The 16,811-nt window shown below is 46.6% G+C and overlaps 1 protein-coding gene across 1 annotated transcript; it reads left to right on the top strand.

The window, feature by feature from the left end:
- Positions 1-1,768: 1,768 nt before the first annotated feature.
- On the top strand, positions 1,769-16,354 carry LOC118009896 (zinc finger protein 700-like; the record flags this gene model as incomplete). The annotated part of the gene is made up of 3 exons (XM_035003932.1): positions 1,769-1,996; positions 13,996-14,122; positions 16,212-16,354. Coding segments are annotated over 3 exons (369 nt in total), but the record flags the coding sequence as incomplete, so codon positions are not given.
- Positions 16,355-16,811: the final 457 nt, after the last annotated feature.

The following is a 16,811-nucleotide window of genomic DNA, read 5'->3' as shown; positions in this document are numbered from 1 at the left end:
CTTGCAACATCTGGTTGGTCAGAGAAGAGTAGCTTATGAATGGTCACTGAAGAGTCTGTGTGCCAAGGCTCGGGCTGTGGGGTTCAAACTTGCCACCAGAGCCAAGTGCGTGGGAGCCCACGGAGTGCTTTTCTTTTTTTTTTTTTTAGATTTTATTTATCAGGGAGAGAGAGAACAAGCAGAGGGAGCGGCAGAGGGAGAAGCAGGCTCCCTGCTGAGCAAGGAGCCCCATGCGGGACTCGATCCCAGGCCCCTGAGATCATGACCTGAGCAGAAGGCTGCCACTTAACCGACTAGGCCACCCAGGTGCCCGGAGCCCATGGAATTCTTCAGTTACTGTGTAGACCGTTACTCTGAGGTATATAAAACTGTTTTCATGAGATGTTTTGCAAGATCCCAACTTGGAAAAAAACACATGAAAATTTTAAAAAACTCACTGACACCATTAGAAGAGGAATCACCGGTCCTGGGCGAAAACTAAGGCACAACCAGTTTGAGCCAGACCAGAACTGAAGCATGCGCAGAAGTCCCGAGCAACTGCCTAAGTTACCTTTAGTGCATTGCTAATACTAAAATCTTCCAGGGGCAGGGGTGTTCCACCGTTTTTTGAACTGCGACCTATGTACTAGCATGTGAACACACTAAGCATGCGTGATAAACCTAAAATGCCTAAGTAATAGAATATGTGTAAATTCCCTCACGCATATGCAAGCTTCCTGCCCCTGCCTCCTCAGCACACTAAATAAAAGATAATTGCATTAAAACACTGCTTTGGGAAATACTCCCAGTGTTCTCTTTATTTGCTGTAAATAAAAGTCTTCTACACCAGACTGTACGTCTGGGACATGTTACTGCCTCACACTCTGGGAGGGAATGGACTCGTTGAATTAGGTAACAGTCCCACAGGGGAGGGAGTGGAGAAGGAATGGGTGGAGCCTCAGAGCTGTCATCAAAGATCAAAATGGAACCAGACTCTTTATTGCGTGTTGTGAGGTCTTTTTTTTTTAAAGATTTTATTTATTTTAGAGAGAGAGTAAGGGGAGGGATAGAGAGGGAGGTAGAGAGAGAATCTCAAGCAGACTTGCCCTGAGCGTGGAGCGGCCTCCCCGCTGGATCTCAGGAACCCAGCCAAAACCAAGAATCCCACCACTCAACAGACTGAGCCACCCTAGAGCCCCAAGGTGAGGTCTTTTTCAGTGTGTGTGTGTGTGTGTGTGTGTGTGTGTGTGTGTGGAGATTTTATTTATTTATTTGACACAGAGAGAGACAGCTAGAGAGGGAACACAAGCGGGGGGGAGTGGGAGAGGGAGAAGCAGGCTTCCCCCTGAGCTGGGAGCCCGATGTGGGGCTCGATCCCAGGACCCTGGGACCATGACCTGAGCCGAAGGCAGTCGCTTAACAACTGAGCCACCCTTAAGTGTGTTTGTAAGCAAGGGTCACAGGTCCATGAGTGGTTTCTCAGCCTCATGCCAACCCCTGAACCCAGGGAGGACCTCAGACCCTCTAGTCCCTGTCAGGCATTGCCTGGCCTGGTCAGGCGCCCCTCTTGCTCTGAACAAGGGCGTCGCTCCACTGGAACAGACTGGGACTCCCTGCGCACACCTGTGTCCCCACGTTTAGAGGAAGCTGCAGGAAGACGCCACTGTCCCTCTAGAGCCTGGACCAAGTTTGGTCTAAAAGCAAAAGTCCAAGGAGGGGACGGGTTCCCCACCACCCGCAGAGACTGCTGCGCCTCAGCAATCGGACCTCCGGCCCTGTTGTCACTCAGGAGCAGAGGGGCGGGTCCTTGCGAGCTGTCCAATCAGGGGCGCAGCAGGGGCAGGTGGGCGTGGCGACGCTCCGCAGCCGCGTGGACGCTTGCGGTCTTGCTCGCGGTCAAGTCTCACCTGCGCTTAAGGGTCCCAGGTGGCCCTGCTGCCGCGTCAATGGCGCGGTGACCTGCACCGGCTGCGGGAGCCGTAGGGACGACGCCGGCGGACCGAGAAGCCGGGAAATGGTGAGCGTGCGGGGCCGGGTGTGCCAGGACGGGGCGGAGGGGCCGGCAACGGGCCGCGGCGAGACCCGACCTCCCGCGGGAGCCCCGGAGTCTGCGGAGCCGAGTCCCCGGTGGCGCCGCTCGGACCTCAGTCCCCTCCGGCGCGCGGCGTGCGGGCTGGGCGTCCTGTCCGGTCCCTGCGGGCGGCCGCGTCTCCCCCGATCATGCGGTGACCACGGGGCAGTCGTGACTCGGTGTCCGAGGTTCGTGCGCGGGAGGTGCTGTGGTCCGGGGGCCCCAGTCCTTCCTTCCTCCCGAGCGGCCCCCGTTTTCTCCTGAGTGTTCCCGATGTTTGGGCGGCAGAGGGTCAAATCCACGACCCTGTCTCCCAGCCTTTCCTTTCCTCGGACTGGCAATAAATGCTTGTTTCGAAATCCCGCCCCGCCTCCCCAGACGCCAACTTCCCCTCTTCAGTTCATAGCATCAGTACCAACTGTTTGTTCTCCGCGGTGCAATTCAAACAGACGCAGTATTTTAATTGTTTATCATTTTCACGCAGTCAGGGGATGGCTCATTTCAAAAGGTTTATTTTTTGTCCGGATATTTTACATGAGAGGAAGCAGAGAATAACCACCTGGAACAACGTTGTATTAAGTTCATTTTTCAATAAATGTAAAATTTATTTACGCAATAGACCTTGAAAGACAGTATGAAATATTTCCAAAGAGGTATGAAAGAAGTGTATTTAAGGAAAAAAATATTCCAGTATTGCATTGCATGTATTAACATTTGTAGTTTCTCAATTTTTCTCTCCTGAGCAGGTTGTAGTAATATTTTGAGGTCTGTTACTTATTTTTTTTGAGATGTGGGTGGGGTGATTTCAAATATAATTCCAGAGCTTAGACTTGAACTAGTGATTAACTGTTATAAAGCAATTTCTTGCCATGGAAATAATACTTTTTTTACTGTTTAACAGAAAAAAAAAAATACTTGTGGTTTTTTTTGTTGAACTCAAAAAATGTCTTCCTTTTCTTTCCTCCTTCCTTTCCCCATAAACATTGGGTTTAGTGATTTTGCGGGACTCTTCGTTACTGGGTTTGTGTCATTTAAAACATCTCTGGTGGCCCAGAGCGACTCCAGTGGTGGTCAGAGACCCCAGGTCAGTGTCTCTAAGATAAGGGGCCCCTTGAGCCTACAAAGGGAAGTATTTGAAGACCCAGTAGGTTCTTCCTGGGGAACCTCCTCCTGCTGGCCTCCTACCTGCTCACACCCACTAGAGAAGGAGCCTTTATACGGAGAGAAGCAACAGGGCCCTGCAAGGTGGGGATGCAAGTGCAGGGGATGCAAGTACGGGGGGGGGGGGGGGGGGGGGGGCGGGGGTTTCTTAGATTGTAACAGGTTTGGGGGGGGTTTTTCTAAACAAAGGATTTGAGGGGCGCCTGGGTGGCTCAGTCATTAAGCGTCTGCCTTCGGCTCGGGTCATGATCCCAGGGTTCTGGGATCGAGCCCCGCATTGGGCTCCCTGCTCCACGGGAGGCCTGCTTCTCCCTCTCCCACTCGCCCTGCTTGTGTTCCCTCTCTCACTGTGTCTCCCTCTGTCAAATAAATAAATAAAATCTTTAAAAAAAATAAAGGATTTGAGTCTGGCATCACATTGTAGGTGCACTCAGATTGTAATTTATTTACAATTTACTACATTGAGAAGGTCTGTGAAGGTCAGGAGTTCTGTGATGCCTTATGTCCTTTTGGTTAGAAAGAGTTTTGAAATTTTTCCTTTTGTATGGTTTGCACTTTTGTAACCATTAATGTTTAAAGGAATGAGATCTTAGAATGGTTTCTTATGTACAAAAGTTAAAATTAAATCAAGACTATTAAATAGTAAAATACAGTATACATAAATTTCTGTATTTGATTTTATTTTTTTAAAGATTCACTTATTTATGTGAGAGAGAGAGCAAGCGGGCGCTTCGTACCAACGTTTGTCCTTGCAATGAGCAGTCTCACTTTGCTTTTTTGGATGTTTGAGTGCTGACAGCTGAAGCCTTGTGCGCCCAGCGGGATGAACTGATGAGAAAGCCTGGGTGGTCTCGTCTCTAGAGCAGGCAGGAGATTCCAGCCGGAACAGCCCCTGCCAGTATGCAGATCTCTTCCCCTTGCCCTACTCCCCAACCCCAGTGACCTCCATACCCAGCCAGTCTCCTTTCTGTTCTTTGAAGCCGTTTCAGAGCTCCCTGGGAGGCCCTCTCTGCTCTGAGACCTCTGTTCTGTGAGTCCTAAGCCTTTCCCTACTGTATGGGTGTCTGTGTGTGTTTGGGGGGGGGCCCACATAGCCATACCCCTCAACTTCTTTCTCTTTATTTATTTGAGAAAGAGAGAGAGCGAGGGCGGGGGCTGCGGGCAGAGGGAGAGAGAATCTCTGTGCCGACACACGGCTCTATCCCAGGACCCTGAGATCACGACCTGGGCCGAAATCAAGAGTCGGCTCAACCGACTGCACCACCCAGGCGCCCCCTACCGTGCACGTGGCCATGACAATGGATGCTGTGAGCCGCGTGTGCCCACGTGACCGCCATCTGTTTGCTCTTGCTTTGAGCTGCACACCTCCTCTGCGACCTGATGGTGGCAAGCACTGCTGGGTGCTGGGGAGCCCGTGCTTTGTGCCCTGTGGTGCCCCATGTTGCAGTGGTGACCCGACCACGTCTCCATTCTAGCTGTGGCCGGCCATTGCTGGCCACTGCAAGCATTTGAGGCATGCCCACCTTTACATGGCAATGACAAAGCTTCCCTTTCTGAACATTCATCCTAAACCTGAAATGAAAAGAACCTGCTCCGGGAACCACGGCTTTGGAAACTATTCCCCCAAGGTCTCCTTATTTGCTGCAAATAAAGTTTCCTTTGTGTAACAACTCCACCTGGTGTGGTCTCGGGTCTATAACCCAAGGAGGGAACTCACATGAATTTGTTGACACATTCTTGTCTTAATGCTTTAGCTCAGAATCCCAGTACAGGCAGGGTTGATTAGGATTGGTGAGAGGGGACATTCTTGCATTATTTCGGTGCTACCAGAAAGCATCTAATTCTTTCAGGGTCGGTGCACTTGCGTTAAACAAGAGCCCAGTTGATATAGAAGCAGGTAGGGGCAGAGGGGAAGCATTCTCTACTCCAGTGGTTTGCTCTCAATCTTTTAGTGAACCTATGTCCCCAGGCTTGACATCCTGATACATAAGAAGAAAGATATTTGGGGGGGCACCTGGGTGGCTCAGTTGGTTAAGCATCTGCCTTCAGCTCAGGACATGATCCCAGGGTCCTGGGATCAAGCCCCGCATCCAGCTCTCTGCTCGGCGGGGAGCCTGCTTCTCCCTCTCCACCTGCTTGTGTGTGCTTTCTTTCTCTCTCTAATAAATAAATAAATAAATAAAATTTTTAAAAAGAAAAAAAGGGTATTTGGTCCTTGTCCCCAGTTCCTAGCAAAAACCTCTTGAGGCCCTGGGAATTACTTGAGTGATAAGGGTGACAGAATATTTTTTTGTTTTAATGAGGAAACTATTGGCCAGCCTTTAGATAGCTTCAGGATGGGGCTGGACACTGGAAACACCAAGCCTTGACTACAGGCTTGGAATGTTCAGCCCCAGCTCCCAGACTCTAGAGAGAGGAGAGGGTCTAAGAGATTGAATTAATCACCAATGGCCAGTGAATCCTCATGAAAACCCTGAAAGCCAAGATTCAGAGAGTTTCTGGGTTGGAAAGCACAGGCAGGTGCCGGCAGGGGGGGGCATGCTCTGCAACCCCCCTCCCCCCCCCCCCCCCCCACCGGTATGACCACCTTACTTTGACCTACGCATCACTACCTTTGTCTGTTCCTGAGTTGTATCCTTTAGAGCAAATTGGTATAGTTAAGGGCTTTGCTGAGTTCTTACAACTGATTCAGTCAGTCACCAGACGTGGTGGCCCACGGAGGGAACCTGCGTGGGTAGGTGGCTGAGCACACCATCTGTGGCTGGCGTCTGGAGTGCGGCCGTGGGTGGAACGGAGCTCTCCACCTGTGGAGTCAGACGTGAACTCTGGGTGTTAGGATTGAACCATTGGACACCTGTTTGGTGACACAAGAGTTGGAGAAGTGGCAGTGGGACGGACACCATGTATTGGGTATCAGGTGGAGGATAAAAACCCTATTGTCCTCACAAGTGTTCCACCTTGTAGAAAAGGCTGGAAGAGACTCAGGTTGGCTGTTTCATTCCCCAGGTCAGATAGGCTCTGGGAAAATCCCAGTCAGTTACACTCTGGTGAAATACATTGTGTTGAGGCCAAAATATCTTGGACATATTTTTAAATGGCTACTCTTTGGCCTCTCTCTCTTTTTTTTTTTTTTTGCATTTTTTAAAATTTGTTATGTTAATCACCATACATCATTAGTTTTTGCTGTAGTGTTCCATGATTCATTGTTTGTGTATAACACCCAGTGCTCCATGCAGAACGTGCCCTCTTTTTTTTTTTTTTTTAAAGATTTTATTTATTTATTTGAGAGAGAGAATGAGATAGAGAGCATGAGAGGGGGGAGGGTCAGAGGGAGAAGCAGACTCCCTGCTGAGCAGGGAGCCCGATGCGGGACTCGATCCTGGGACTCCAGGATCATGACCTGAGCCGAAGGCAGTCGCTTAACCAACTGAGCCAGCCAGGCGCCCCAGAACGTGCCCTCTTTAATACCCATCACCAGGCTAACCCATTCCCCCACCTCCCTCCCCTCTAGAACCCTCAGCTTGTTTCTCAGAGTCCATAGTCTCTCATGGTTCGTCTCCCCGTCCAATGTCCGCCCCGCTTCATTTTTCCCTTGCCACTATCTTCTTCTTCTTCTTTTTTTTTTTTTAACATATAATGTATTATTTGTTTCAGAGGTACAGGTCTGTGATTCACCGGTCTTATACAATTCACAGCGCTCACCATAGCACATACCCTCCCCAGTGTCCATCACCCAGCCGCCCCATGCCTCCCACCCCCCACCACTCCAGCAACCCTCAGCTTCCTGAGATTAAGAACTCTTCTTGGGCGCCTGGGTGGCTCAGTCGGTTAAGCGTCTGCCTTCGGCTCAGGTCATGATCCTGGAGTCCCTGGATCGAGTCCCGCATCGGGCTCCCTGCTCAGCGGGGAGTCTGCTTCATCCTCTGACCCTATCCCCTCTCATGTGTTTCTCTCTCATTCTCTCTCTCTCAAATAAATAAATAAAATCTTAAAAAAAAAAAAAAAAAGAACTCCTCTTAATATCCCCTTGCTTCTTGAATCCAACTCCCCTCTCCTTTACCTCAAACCCTGTCCTTTCTCACAGTGAGTTCTGGAGACTGGTCTTGTTTCTATCGTCCTGAGTCTCCTATGACTATCTCATTTTTTTCATTTGTAATGTAAATTAGAATTCCTCACCCTTAACTTTTTTTCACAGACTTAATAGGTATATTCCTTTAAATGTTCTGTGCTCCTTCGTAAGAATTGCAGCACAAAGATAATGCTGCCCAAGAAAAATATGTTTTCTTTTCTTTTCTTTTTTTCTCTGCTTCACGGTACCATGCTAAATATATTACTCCACAGCAGAGTTCTCAACCTTGGCTGCACATTAGAATAATTTGGGGACCTTTTAAAAATCCCAATGTATAAGCTATAGCAAAGGATCTGTGGGGTGAAATTCAGGCACCAGTATTTCTAAAGCTCCCCAGGTCATTCCAATGTGCAGCCAGGATTAAGAAGCACTGATCAGGGGCGCCTGGGTGGCTCAGTCATTAAGCATCTGCCTTCGGCTCAGGTCATGGTCCTGGGGTCCTGGGATCGAGCCCCGCATCAGGCTCCCTGCTCCGCGGGGAGTCTGCTTCTTCCTCTCCTGCTCCCCCTGCTTGTGTTCCCTCTCTCGCTGTGTCTGTCTCTTGGACGTGGTTTATGAAGTTACACATTGGTGCTGAGAAGCTTGGCTGAAGTCCATCTTCGGTAACCGTGGATTCTGGTTGAAGGATCATAGGCGAGGAGGTCATACAGAATGGGTCCAAGTTGTGATTCCAATCCCCCCGGGGTCTGTGGACATGCTCTCCAAGCCTTCATTTTCACTGCTCTTCCAGAAAGTGGTCGCTTTTCTGTTCAAAGAGTTGTTGCTATTCTTTTCTTTGATCTCCTGTTGAGTTCGTAGGTGTTCAGAATGGTTTGATCCCTATCCAGCTGAATTCCTGGGACCAGATGAAATCCAGGCCTCCTACTTCTCCGCCATCTTGCTCCACCTGGCCTCTCTTTCTAATTTTTGGAGACCGTGCTTTACCCTGGTACCCTCAGTTCTGTGATGGAGGAGTTGTTGATTTCAGGTTTCTTGGCTTTTGTCTTCTGAGGACTGGAAGCCAGCTTCTAAGCTCCTCATGTGCCCAACCAGAGACCAGAAGTCTCTGACTCCTTTTTTTGATGTCAACCCTCATCTCTCCTTCCTCCCCTTGTGCCCCACATCTGTACAAGGGGACCAAACACCCTGGGTGCTCCTTCCTTTGGTTTTGGCAAATGATTCAACCCACAGAAGGCCCTGCCCCTGTACCCCAACTCTCACCCTAGCACACCCCCAAGCCCCAATAAAAAACCCAGGCCAGGCAGCTTTCCTTGCTCTCTCCAGGCATTTCCCACTTGTTTGAGAGGCCTGCCCAGCGCTGCCCTCTCTGGATGCTTGTATTATGGAAATAAGAAACACTTTCATACCCTCTAGGCATGTGTGTGTTGTCAGTATAGACAATCTGAACCATATCTTGGGTGGGGGTCCACCTGCCCATGAAGTTGACCCTAATAGTCATAGAATGGGTAACCTGGTACATATTTTGCAATCCTCTCTGCTTTATTGTTCTACTGATAAATCCTCCAGATCTTTTGATGTTAGTGCATGCCATCCTCATATGAGTCTCCAAGTGCTAATGCACAAAAAATTCCATGAACATTGATGTGGGGCTGCCTGGCAAATGATCAAGAAAGAATTCTTGACATGTTTTTGGGGCAAAATGGGGCTTTTCTTAAAGCACTGGGACAGGACCGGTGGGCAGAAGGAGCTGCTGGGGGATTGTGAGGAGTAACTAATTCTACACTTTTTAGTTAGTGGGGGGGGTTAGGGATAACGTAAGTCTCTAAGGAATTTGTGTGCTGAAAGCAGGGTCTCTAGCACTTTGGAGGGCTAGCTGTTAAGATAAGGTTGTTCTTTTTAGTAAAGCATTAGTCATGAGACTCTTTAGATGTGTGTCAGTGGGCCATATGTTGAAAGATGATTGTTATACCCTGGGAGTATGTGACACTATGTTAGAGTCAAGTGACACAAACCAGAGCAAAGGTACAATGGTGAAACATTAAAGAAAATCTTTGAGGGGTGCCTGGGTGGCTCAGTCGGTTAAGCGTCAGATTCTTGATTTCTGCTCAAGTCATGATCTCAGGGTTGTGAGATTGAGCCGCACATTGGGCTCTGTGCTAGGCGTGGAGCCTCCTTGAGATTTTTCTCTCTCCCTCTGCCCCTCCCCCCCAAATAATAAATAAATCTTTTTTATTTTTAAGATTTTATGTATTTAAGAGAGAGCACAAGCAGGGGGAGTAGCAGGCTCCCTGTTGAGCAGGGAGCCCAATGCGGGACTCTAGCCGAGGAGCCCAGGATCATGACCTGAGCTGAAGGCAAATGCTTAACTGACTGAGCCACCCAGGTGCCCCAATAAATAAATCTTTAAAAAAAAAAAGAGAGAGAGAGAAAATCCTTGAGGGAGTTACAGGAGTGTTACACCCTGTATGTCTCAGGGATTTTTCAGTGGGCTGCAAGTTGTAAGGAGACTTAATTTTAGCTACATTTCTCTTGCCTTTGTTCTCCCCATCGGACATTGTTGAAAAATTGCTGGGCTGTAGATAGTGATCAGGCCAAATTTTATAGGAAATGACAATGGATTGTATCACTCAACCCTCCTCCATTCTTGCATAACTTTCGGAATTGTTCACAGTGGTCTTTAACACATGGGATTATTAAATTGACTTACTTTTTGTTCTAACCACTGAAATGGAGCTGTTCCAGTTGCCTAATGGGTAGGGCACTGGCCTCCTATGAAATGGGATCTACTGGGCATTTTATTGGCCTGTTACTTCATTACCAAGGTGATGGACATTTTTTCATACATGATCTTTCGTCTGATGTTAGATGTGTTTTGCTTCTTTTTCCATTTTTAAATTGTGTCCGTTTCTTTTTACCCTGCAAACTAACCCTTTTACATTGCATGTATCGCTGATATGTTTTCTTCCCCTTTTTATCTTTTAACTATCTAAATTTTAATATATTTGTATTTGTCAGTCTCTGGCTTTATGGTGTATTTTTTTCTTACAACAGAATATTCTCCCTATTCTTGTGTCAACAAAACCTTTACCAGTGACTTCTACAGTTGTCCTCGTTTGATCTTTCACATTTAAATCCACAATGAATTGGGTATTTTCCATGGAATAGAAGGGAATATAACACCCTTTTCCAAATAGATAACACTTTGTCCCTGCCCCGTGTATTCATGGTAACTGCCACTGCCCTAAAATGCCTGATCTGTCCTTAACCAAATTTCCATATTTAATACCAGCCCATGGAAGACACTTCCTTTCCCTTGGTCTGTTTTTCTCTCTGCTAATACTGTATGGTCTGGAATACCATAGCTTGACAATCCTTGATGTATGTTAGGTAGACCACCACTTTGTTCTTCTGAAGACTCTGTCCATTTCTCGGCATTCATTCCTCATATTAGGTTTGGATGGGCAGGCACCCCTCAAAGATTTTCTTTAATGTTTCACCATTGTACCTTTGCTCTGGTTTGTGTCACTTGACTCTGATAACCACAACCTCCCAGGGTATGATAACAATCATCTTTCAACATGTGGCCCACTGACACACATCTAAAGAGTCTCATGACTAATGCTTCCTCATATTAGGTAGGTTTTGTTGACTCCTAAAGAATCTGTTTTGGGGGCTTATGGAATTTTACAAATACCATTTGGGAGAGGTGACATCTGGGTGGCACTTAATTCTTTCTAAGACTATGTGCTTAGATTTTATTCTGCTTTGATTGACACTTCCCAATAGCCAATTCTTATTTTTTCTCATGAATATCATTAAATAGCCTTTATTAGTCTTGTTTAGTAGGAATTAAATTTGGTGTGGAGGAAACCAGGAACAAGCTCCCAAATGTTGTCTCATAGGATGGGCTCCGTTCTCCAAGCAAGAAGTTGGGAGAACACGTGAATTATTGTCTACCAGGGAGCTCAGTAGAGACTCAGGGCCCAGAGTGTTTTCTGCGGGCTGATCATGTGGGCTCATTGGCACCGTGTGCCCAACATGTAACAAAGTTACTGACTCTAAAAAGGAAAACAGGAGTTTACTATCTACCATACTATTTGCATAAAAACTTCAAGGCATACTGAAGCATTCCTCTCTATAAGGTTATGGGTCTCTCCCCACATCCCATACAAACTTTGTGAGCAAGCATTTATCAGGATAAACAACGGCCTTGGGCCTCCTGATGTTCACTTCCACCTGCAACCTTTGTTCCAGGGGGGTGCTACAGATGAGTTGTAGAAAGTAATGGGGGCCGACCCAGGCAGCTAACTTTACTCTCTGAACTCACAACAAAAGAGGCATTACTATTTTTGCTGTTGTTCCACTGAATACATCAGTTCTAGCCTCAGAATTGCTGGGTGGGAGCCTTGTCTCTGTTCCCTGGCACAGAACATTTGTGAGCTGTTGATCTCTTGCTAGGACCAGCATTTAGGGGAATTATGCTGCTGGGGGATTCCTATTCCCCGGGATGGCTGCTCCACTTGACCTGGGAGCTCTCAAATGAGAGAGGTTGGGAGGACAGCCTCTAGAGTGGTGGGAGGACAGCCTCTAGAGTGGTGGTCGGGCATCCTTTGCTGCTGAAATTAGAGCAAGGGGATTTTACATGTTTTGAAGAAAAGCTCTGTTCAAGTCTTTCTGTGTGTTGTGATCATGTGCAAATTCACCATCAAAGGATTGTGGATTTCAATGAGTGCCCTTGCAAATTCCAAGTCTTGACCTGTTCTGCAAGGTCATCAAGGCCCAGGTTGCAGTGTTACGAATCTGCTGGAAAGAACTTCTCTGTGATCTTATCCTAATATACCCCGAGGCTGGAAGGAACTTCTCTGTGATCTTATCCTAATATACCCTGAGGCTCACGAGTATAGGGATGTTGCGGATGTCTAAGTTGTTATGTGTTCTTCCTCATGCCTGAGCTCTAACTCTGAATAACTCCCTGGCCCCATGAAATGAGACAGAAAAAAAAGGTAAAACTGAGCATGATAAGTATTATATGAACAAATTATAATTATACTCCTCCACAGGAATATGTTCGTTTAGCCAGCTGGATCTGACTACTTTTTTTTTTTAAGATTTTATTTATTTGTCAGAGAGAGAGCACAAGCAGGGGGAGCAGCAGAGTGAGAGGGAGAAGCAGGCTCCCCCCACACCCTGAGCTGGGAGCCCGACACGGAGCTTGATCCCAGGACCCTGAGATCATGACCTGAGCTGAAGGCAGCGGCTTAACCAACTGAGCCACCCCGGTGTCCCTGGGTCTGACTACTTCTAATGGCCTGGAGGACTGCAGGACAATCTGGCCAGCTGGACTTTGTTACAAGTTGCATTTCCACAGGCCTCTCGGCCTCTCCTATTTGGGGATGGGACTAGAAGAACAAGCTTCCAGCTCTTCGTTGTGTTTTTATTCATTAAAACGTCAATCAGGGGCACCTGGATGGCTCAGTGGGTTAAGCGTCTGCCTTTGGCTCCAGTCATGATCCCAGGGTCCTGGGATCAAGTCCCACATCAGGCTCCCTGCTCAGTGGGGAGTCTGCTTCTCCCTCTGCCCCTCTCCCACTCGTGCTCTATCTCGCTCTCTCTCAAAGAAATAAATGTAATCTTAAAAAAAAAAACAAAACACTTCAGGGGCACCTGGGTGGCTCAGCCATTAAGTGTCTGCCTTCGGCTCCTGGGATTGAGCCCCGCATCGCGCTCCCTGTTCCAGGGGAGCCCTGCTTCTCCCTCTCCCACTCCCCCTGCTTGTGTTCCCTCTCTCGCTGTGTCTCCCTCTGTCAAATAAATAAATAAAATCTTAAAAAAAAAAAAAAGATATCTAAGTCTTCAAAGACGTAAAAAAAAACAAAAACAACCACTTCAATCATATATGGTGCTGTGCTTCATGAAGTGCTTTATGATATGGTGGTATTAAAGGAGGAGATGGAAGACTTTGTCTTTCAAGGTTTTGATGTACTTAAAATGGAAATATTGGGACGCCTGGGTGGCTCAGTCAGTTAAGCATCTGCCTTCAGCTCAGGTCATGATCCCAGGACCCTGGGATCCAGCCCTGCATTGGGCTCCCTGCTCAGCGGGAAGCCTGCTTCTCCCTCTCCCACTCCCCCTGCTTGTGTTCCCTCTCTCTCTCTCTCTCTCTGACAAATAAATAAAATCTTAAAAAATAATAAAATTTTTAAAAAATAAAATGGAAATATTAATTTTATTTGACTATAATTTCTCCAAGTTGTTCTGTACCTGACAGTAGAGACTGATGAAGAGTTGAAGTGATCACAATAAAAATGTAGCGGTAAGGGCGCCTGGGTGGCTCAGTTGGTTAAGCGGCTGCCTTCGGCTCAGGTCATGATCCTGGAGTCCCTGGGTCGAGTCCCGCATTGGGCTCCCTGCTCGGCAGGGAGTCTGCTTCTCCCTCTGACCCTCCCCCCTCTCATGTGCTCTCTCTCTCTCATTCTCTCTGTCTCAAATAAATAAATAAAATCTTAAAAAAAAAAATGTAGCGGTAAATCCCACTTGTTCATGATGCTGTTAAATTCATGAGGAAATGGGTGTGACCAGAGAGGAAGAGTCTGATGACCCAGTCATAGAATAGATGTTGAGAAATCGAAGTCCTATGTGAATTTCTTACGAATTGAGTAGAGATCTCCAGTGCTGTCTCACCCATCCTCCTGTACACATGCATGGGATGTTTCAGGACTCAGTGGCCTTTGAGGATGTGACTGTGAACTTCACCCTGGAGGAGTGGGCTCTTCTGAATCCATCCCAGAAGAAACTCTACAGAGATGTGATGCAGGAAACCCTCAGGAACCTGGCCTCAATAGGTGAGGGTGACAACATTCTTACTTACGAGTCCATTAGAGAACCAGTGTGACTTGCTCATGAGGGCTGTTTCGAGAGGTGAAATGTGGAAAGGGAATATGTTAGTGAATAAACAAGGCATGGTCATAGGTCCATATTCATGGACCTAGAATCTAACAATTTTTAATAAAATTTTATAATTTATTAAATTATAATTTAGTAATTATTATATATTTAATATATAAATATACTTAATAATTATATTTACTATAATTTATATGAGATTTCGACTCAGGTCATGATCTCAGGGTTGTTAGATCGATACCCACATCGGGCTCTGTGCTGGGCGTGGAGATTCTCTCTCTTCCTGGGGCACCTGGGTGGCTCAGTCGTTAAGCGTCTGCCTTTGGCTCAGGTCCTGATCCCAGGGTCCTGGGATCAAGCTCCACATTGGGCTTCCTGTTCAGCAGGGAGCCTGCTTCTCCCTCTCCCACTCCCCCTGCTTGTGTTCGCGCTCTCTCTGTGTCTCTCTCTATCAAATAAATAAATAAAATCTTAAAAAAAAAAAAAAGATTCTCTCTCTCCCTGGGGCACCTGGGTGGCTCAGTCGTTAAGCATCTGCCTTCGGCTCAGGTCATGATCCCAGGGTCCTAGGATCGAGCCCCGCATTGGGCTCCTGCTCAGTGGGAAGCCTGCTTCTCCCTCTCCCATTCCCCCTGCTTATGTTCCCTCTCTCACTGTATCTCTCTCTGTCAAATAAATAAATAAATAAAAATCTAAAAAAAAAAAAGATTCTCTTCCTCACCCTCTGCCCCCCCCATCCCTCTCTAAAAATAAATAAATAAATAAATTTTTATAATTTGTACGGCAGAAAGCTGTGTATTTTGTTTTTTTTAAAGATTTTATCTATTTATTTGAGAGAGAGAACAAGCAGGGGGAGGGGCAGAGGGAGAGGGACAAGCAGACTCCATGCTGAGCAGGGAGCCTGATGCAGGACTCAGGGACTCATGGGACCCCAGGGACCCCCAGGACCCTGGGACCATGACCCGAGCCAAAGGCAGATGCCCAACCGACTGAACCAGGCGCCCGCTACTGTGCATTTTAGAAGAAAAATGGGAAGACCATGACAATGAAGATCAGGATGAAAATTCTGGGACGAATCTGAGGTGAGTCCCACTCACGTGAGAAAGCAAGGTCCCAGGAGCGAATCTAGAGATGTCATGAAATTTTTAAAAAAGCAAGTAAAGCAAATCAGCCCAGCTTCAAATTTGTAGATTCTTAGAATATTTTCATCAAAATTTTTATCAAATATGACCTAGGGGCACCTGGGTGGGCCAGTCAGTTAAGCATCCGACTCTTGATTTCTGCTCAGGTCATGATCTCAGGGATGTGAGATGGAACCCTGCATTGGGCTCCATGCTGAGCATGGAGTCTGCTTAAGATTCTTTCCCTCTCCCTCTCTCTCCTCCTCTGCTCCCCGTCCCCCCACAGCTTGCGTACTCTCTCCTCTCCCTCTTTCTCAAATAAATAAATAAATAAAATCTTTTAAAACTTGTACTACACTCACCATCTTATGATGATGTGATGATAAAATGCCTACACAATGAGAAGTGAGGTGAATGACTTAGGCATTGTTATATAGCATCAGGTTACTGTTGATCCTCTGACCATGTATCAGAAGGATCATCTACTTCTGGACTGTGGTTCGCCACAGAAAACTGAAACCATAGAAAGTGAAATTGCAGATGAGGGGAGGGAACTGCTGTATATTCACTCTCAATCAGAAATGATAGGAGGGGCGCCTGGGTGGCTCAGTTGGTTAAGCGACTGCCTTCGGCTCAGGTCACGATCCTGGAGTCCCTGGATCGAGTCCCACATCGGGCTCCCTGCTCTGCAGGGAGTCTGCTTCTCCCTCCGACCCTCCCCCCTCTCATGTGCTCTCTCTCATTCTCTCTCTCTCAAATAAATAAATAAAATCTTAAAAAAAAAAAAAAAGAAATGATAGGAAACCAATACTTTCCTTGAAAATAGTTTAAAAAGTCATTTTTACAATTATTAATATAAAATTATTAATATATAAGCTAATAATAATATGCTTCTCATTTTTTCCAGCAGACATACAGTAGAAAGACTCTGTAAAAGAAAACAAGGTTGTCAATGTGGAAAAACCTTCAGCCAGATTCCATATCATAATCAGAAGAAGAAAAGTCCTACTGGAATAAAGCTACGTAAATGCACTTTGTGTGGACAAGTCTTCATGTGTCATTCATCCTTTAACAAGCACATGAGATCTCACATTGGCCACAAACCATATGAGTATCAGGAATGTGAAGAGAAGCCTTATAAATGTAAGGAATGTGGGAAATCCTTCAAGCATCGCCAATCCATTCGAATGCATGAAAGGACACACACCGGACAGAGGCCCTATGAATGTAAACACTGTGGGAAAGCTTTTATTTGTCACAATTACTTTCAAATTCATGAAAGGGCACACAGTGGGGAAAAGCCCTACAAGTGTACAAAATGTAGTAAAACCTTTAGTTACTCAAGTAACTTACGTAAACATGAAAGGACTCATATTGGAGAGAAACCTAGTGAATGTAAGCAATGTGGTAAAGCTTTCAGTTGTCTCAGGTCCTTTTGAATACACGAAAGGATACACAGTGCCAAAAAGCCTAAGGAATGTACAAAATGTGGTAAAACCTTCAGTTA

Source organism: Mirounga leonina, unplaced genomic scaffold, assembly GCF_011800145.1.
Source record: "Mirounga leonina isolate KUSES-001 unplaced genomic scaffold, KU_Mleo_1.0 Mir_101071, whole genome shotgun sequence".
NCBI classification, from domain to species: domain Eukaryota; kingdom Metazoa; phylum Chordata; class Mammalia; order Carnivora; family Phocidae; genus Mirounga; species Mirounga leonina.
The sequence above is the reverse complement of the archived record's forward strand: the minus strand, read 5'-3'. Positions and strand labels throughout refer to the sequence as shown.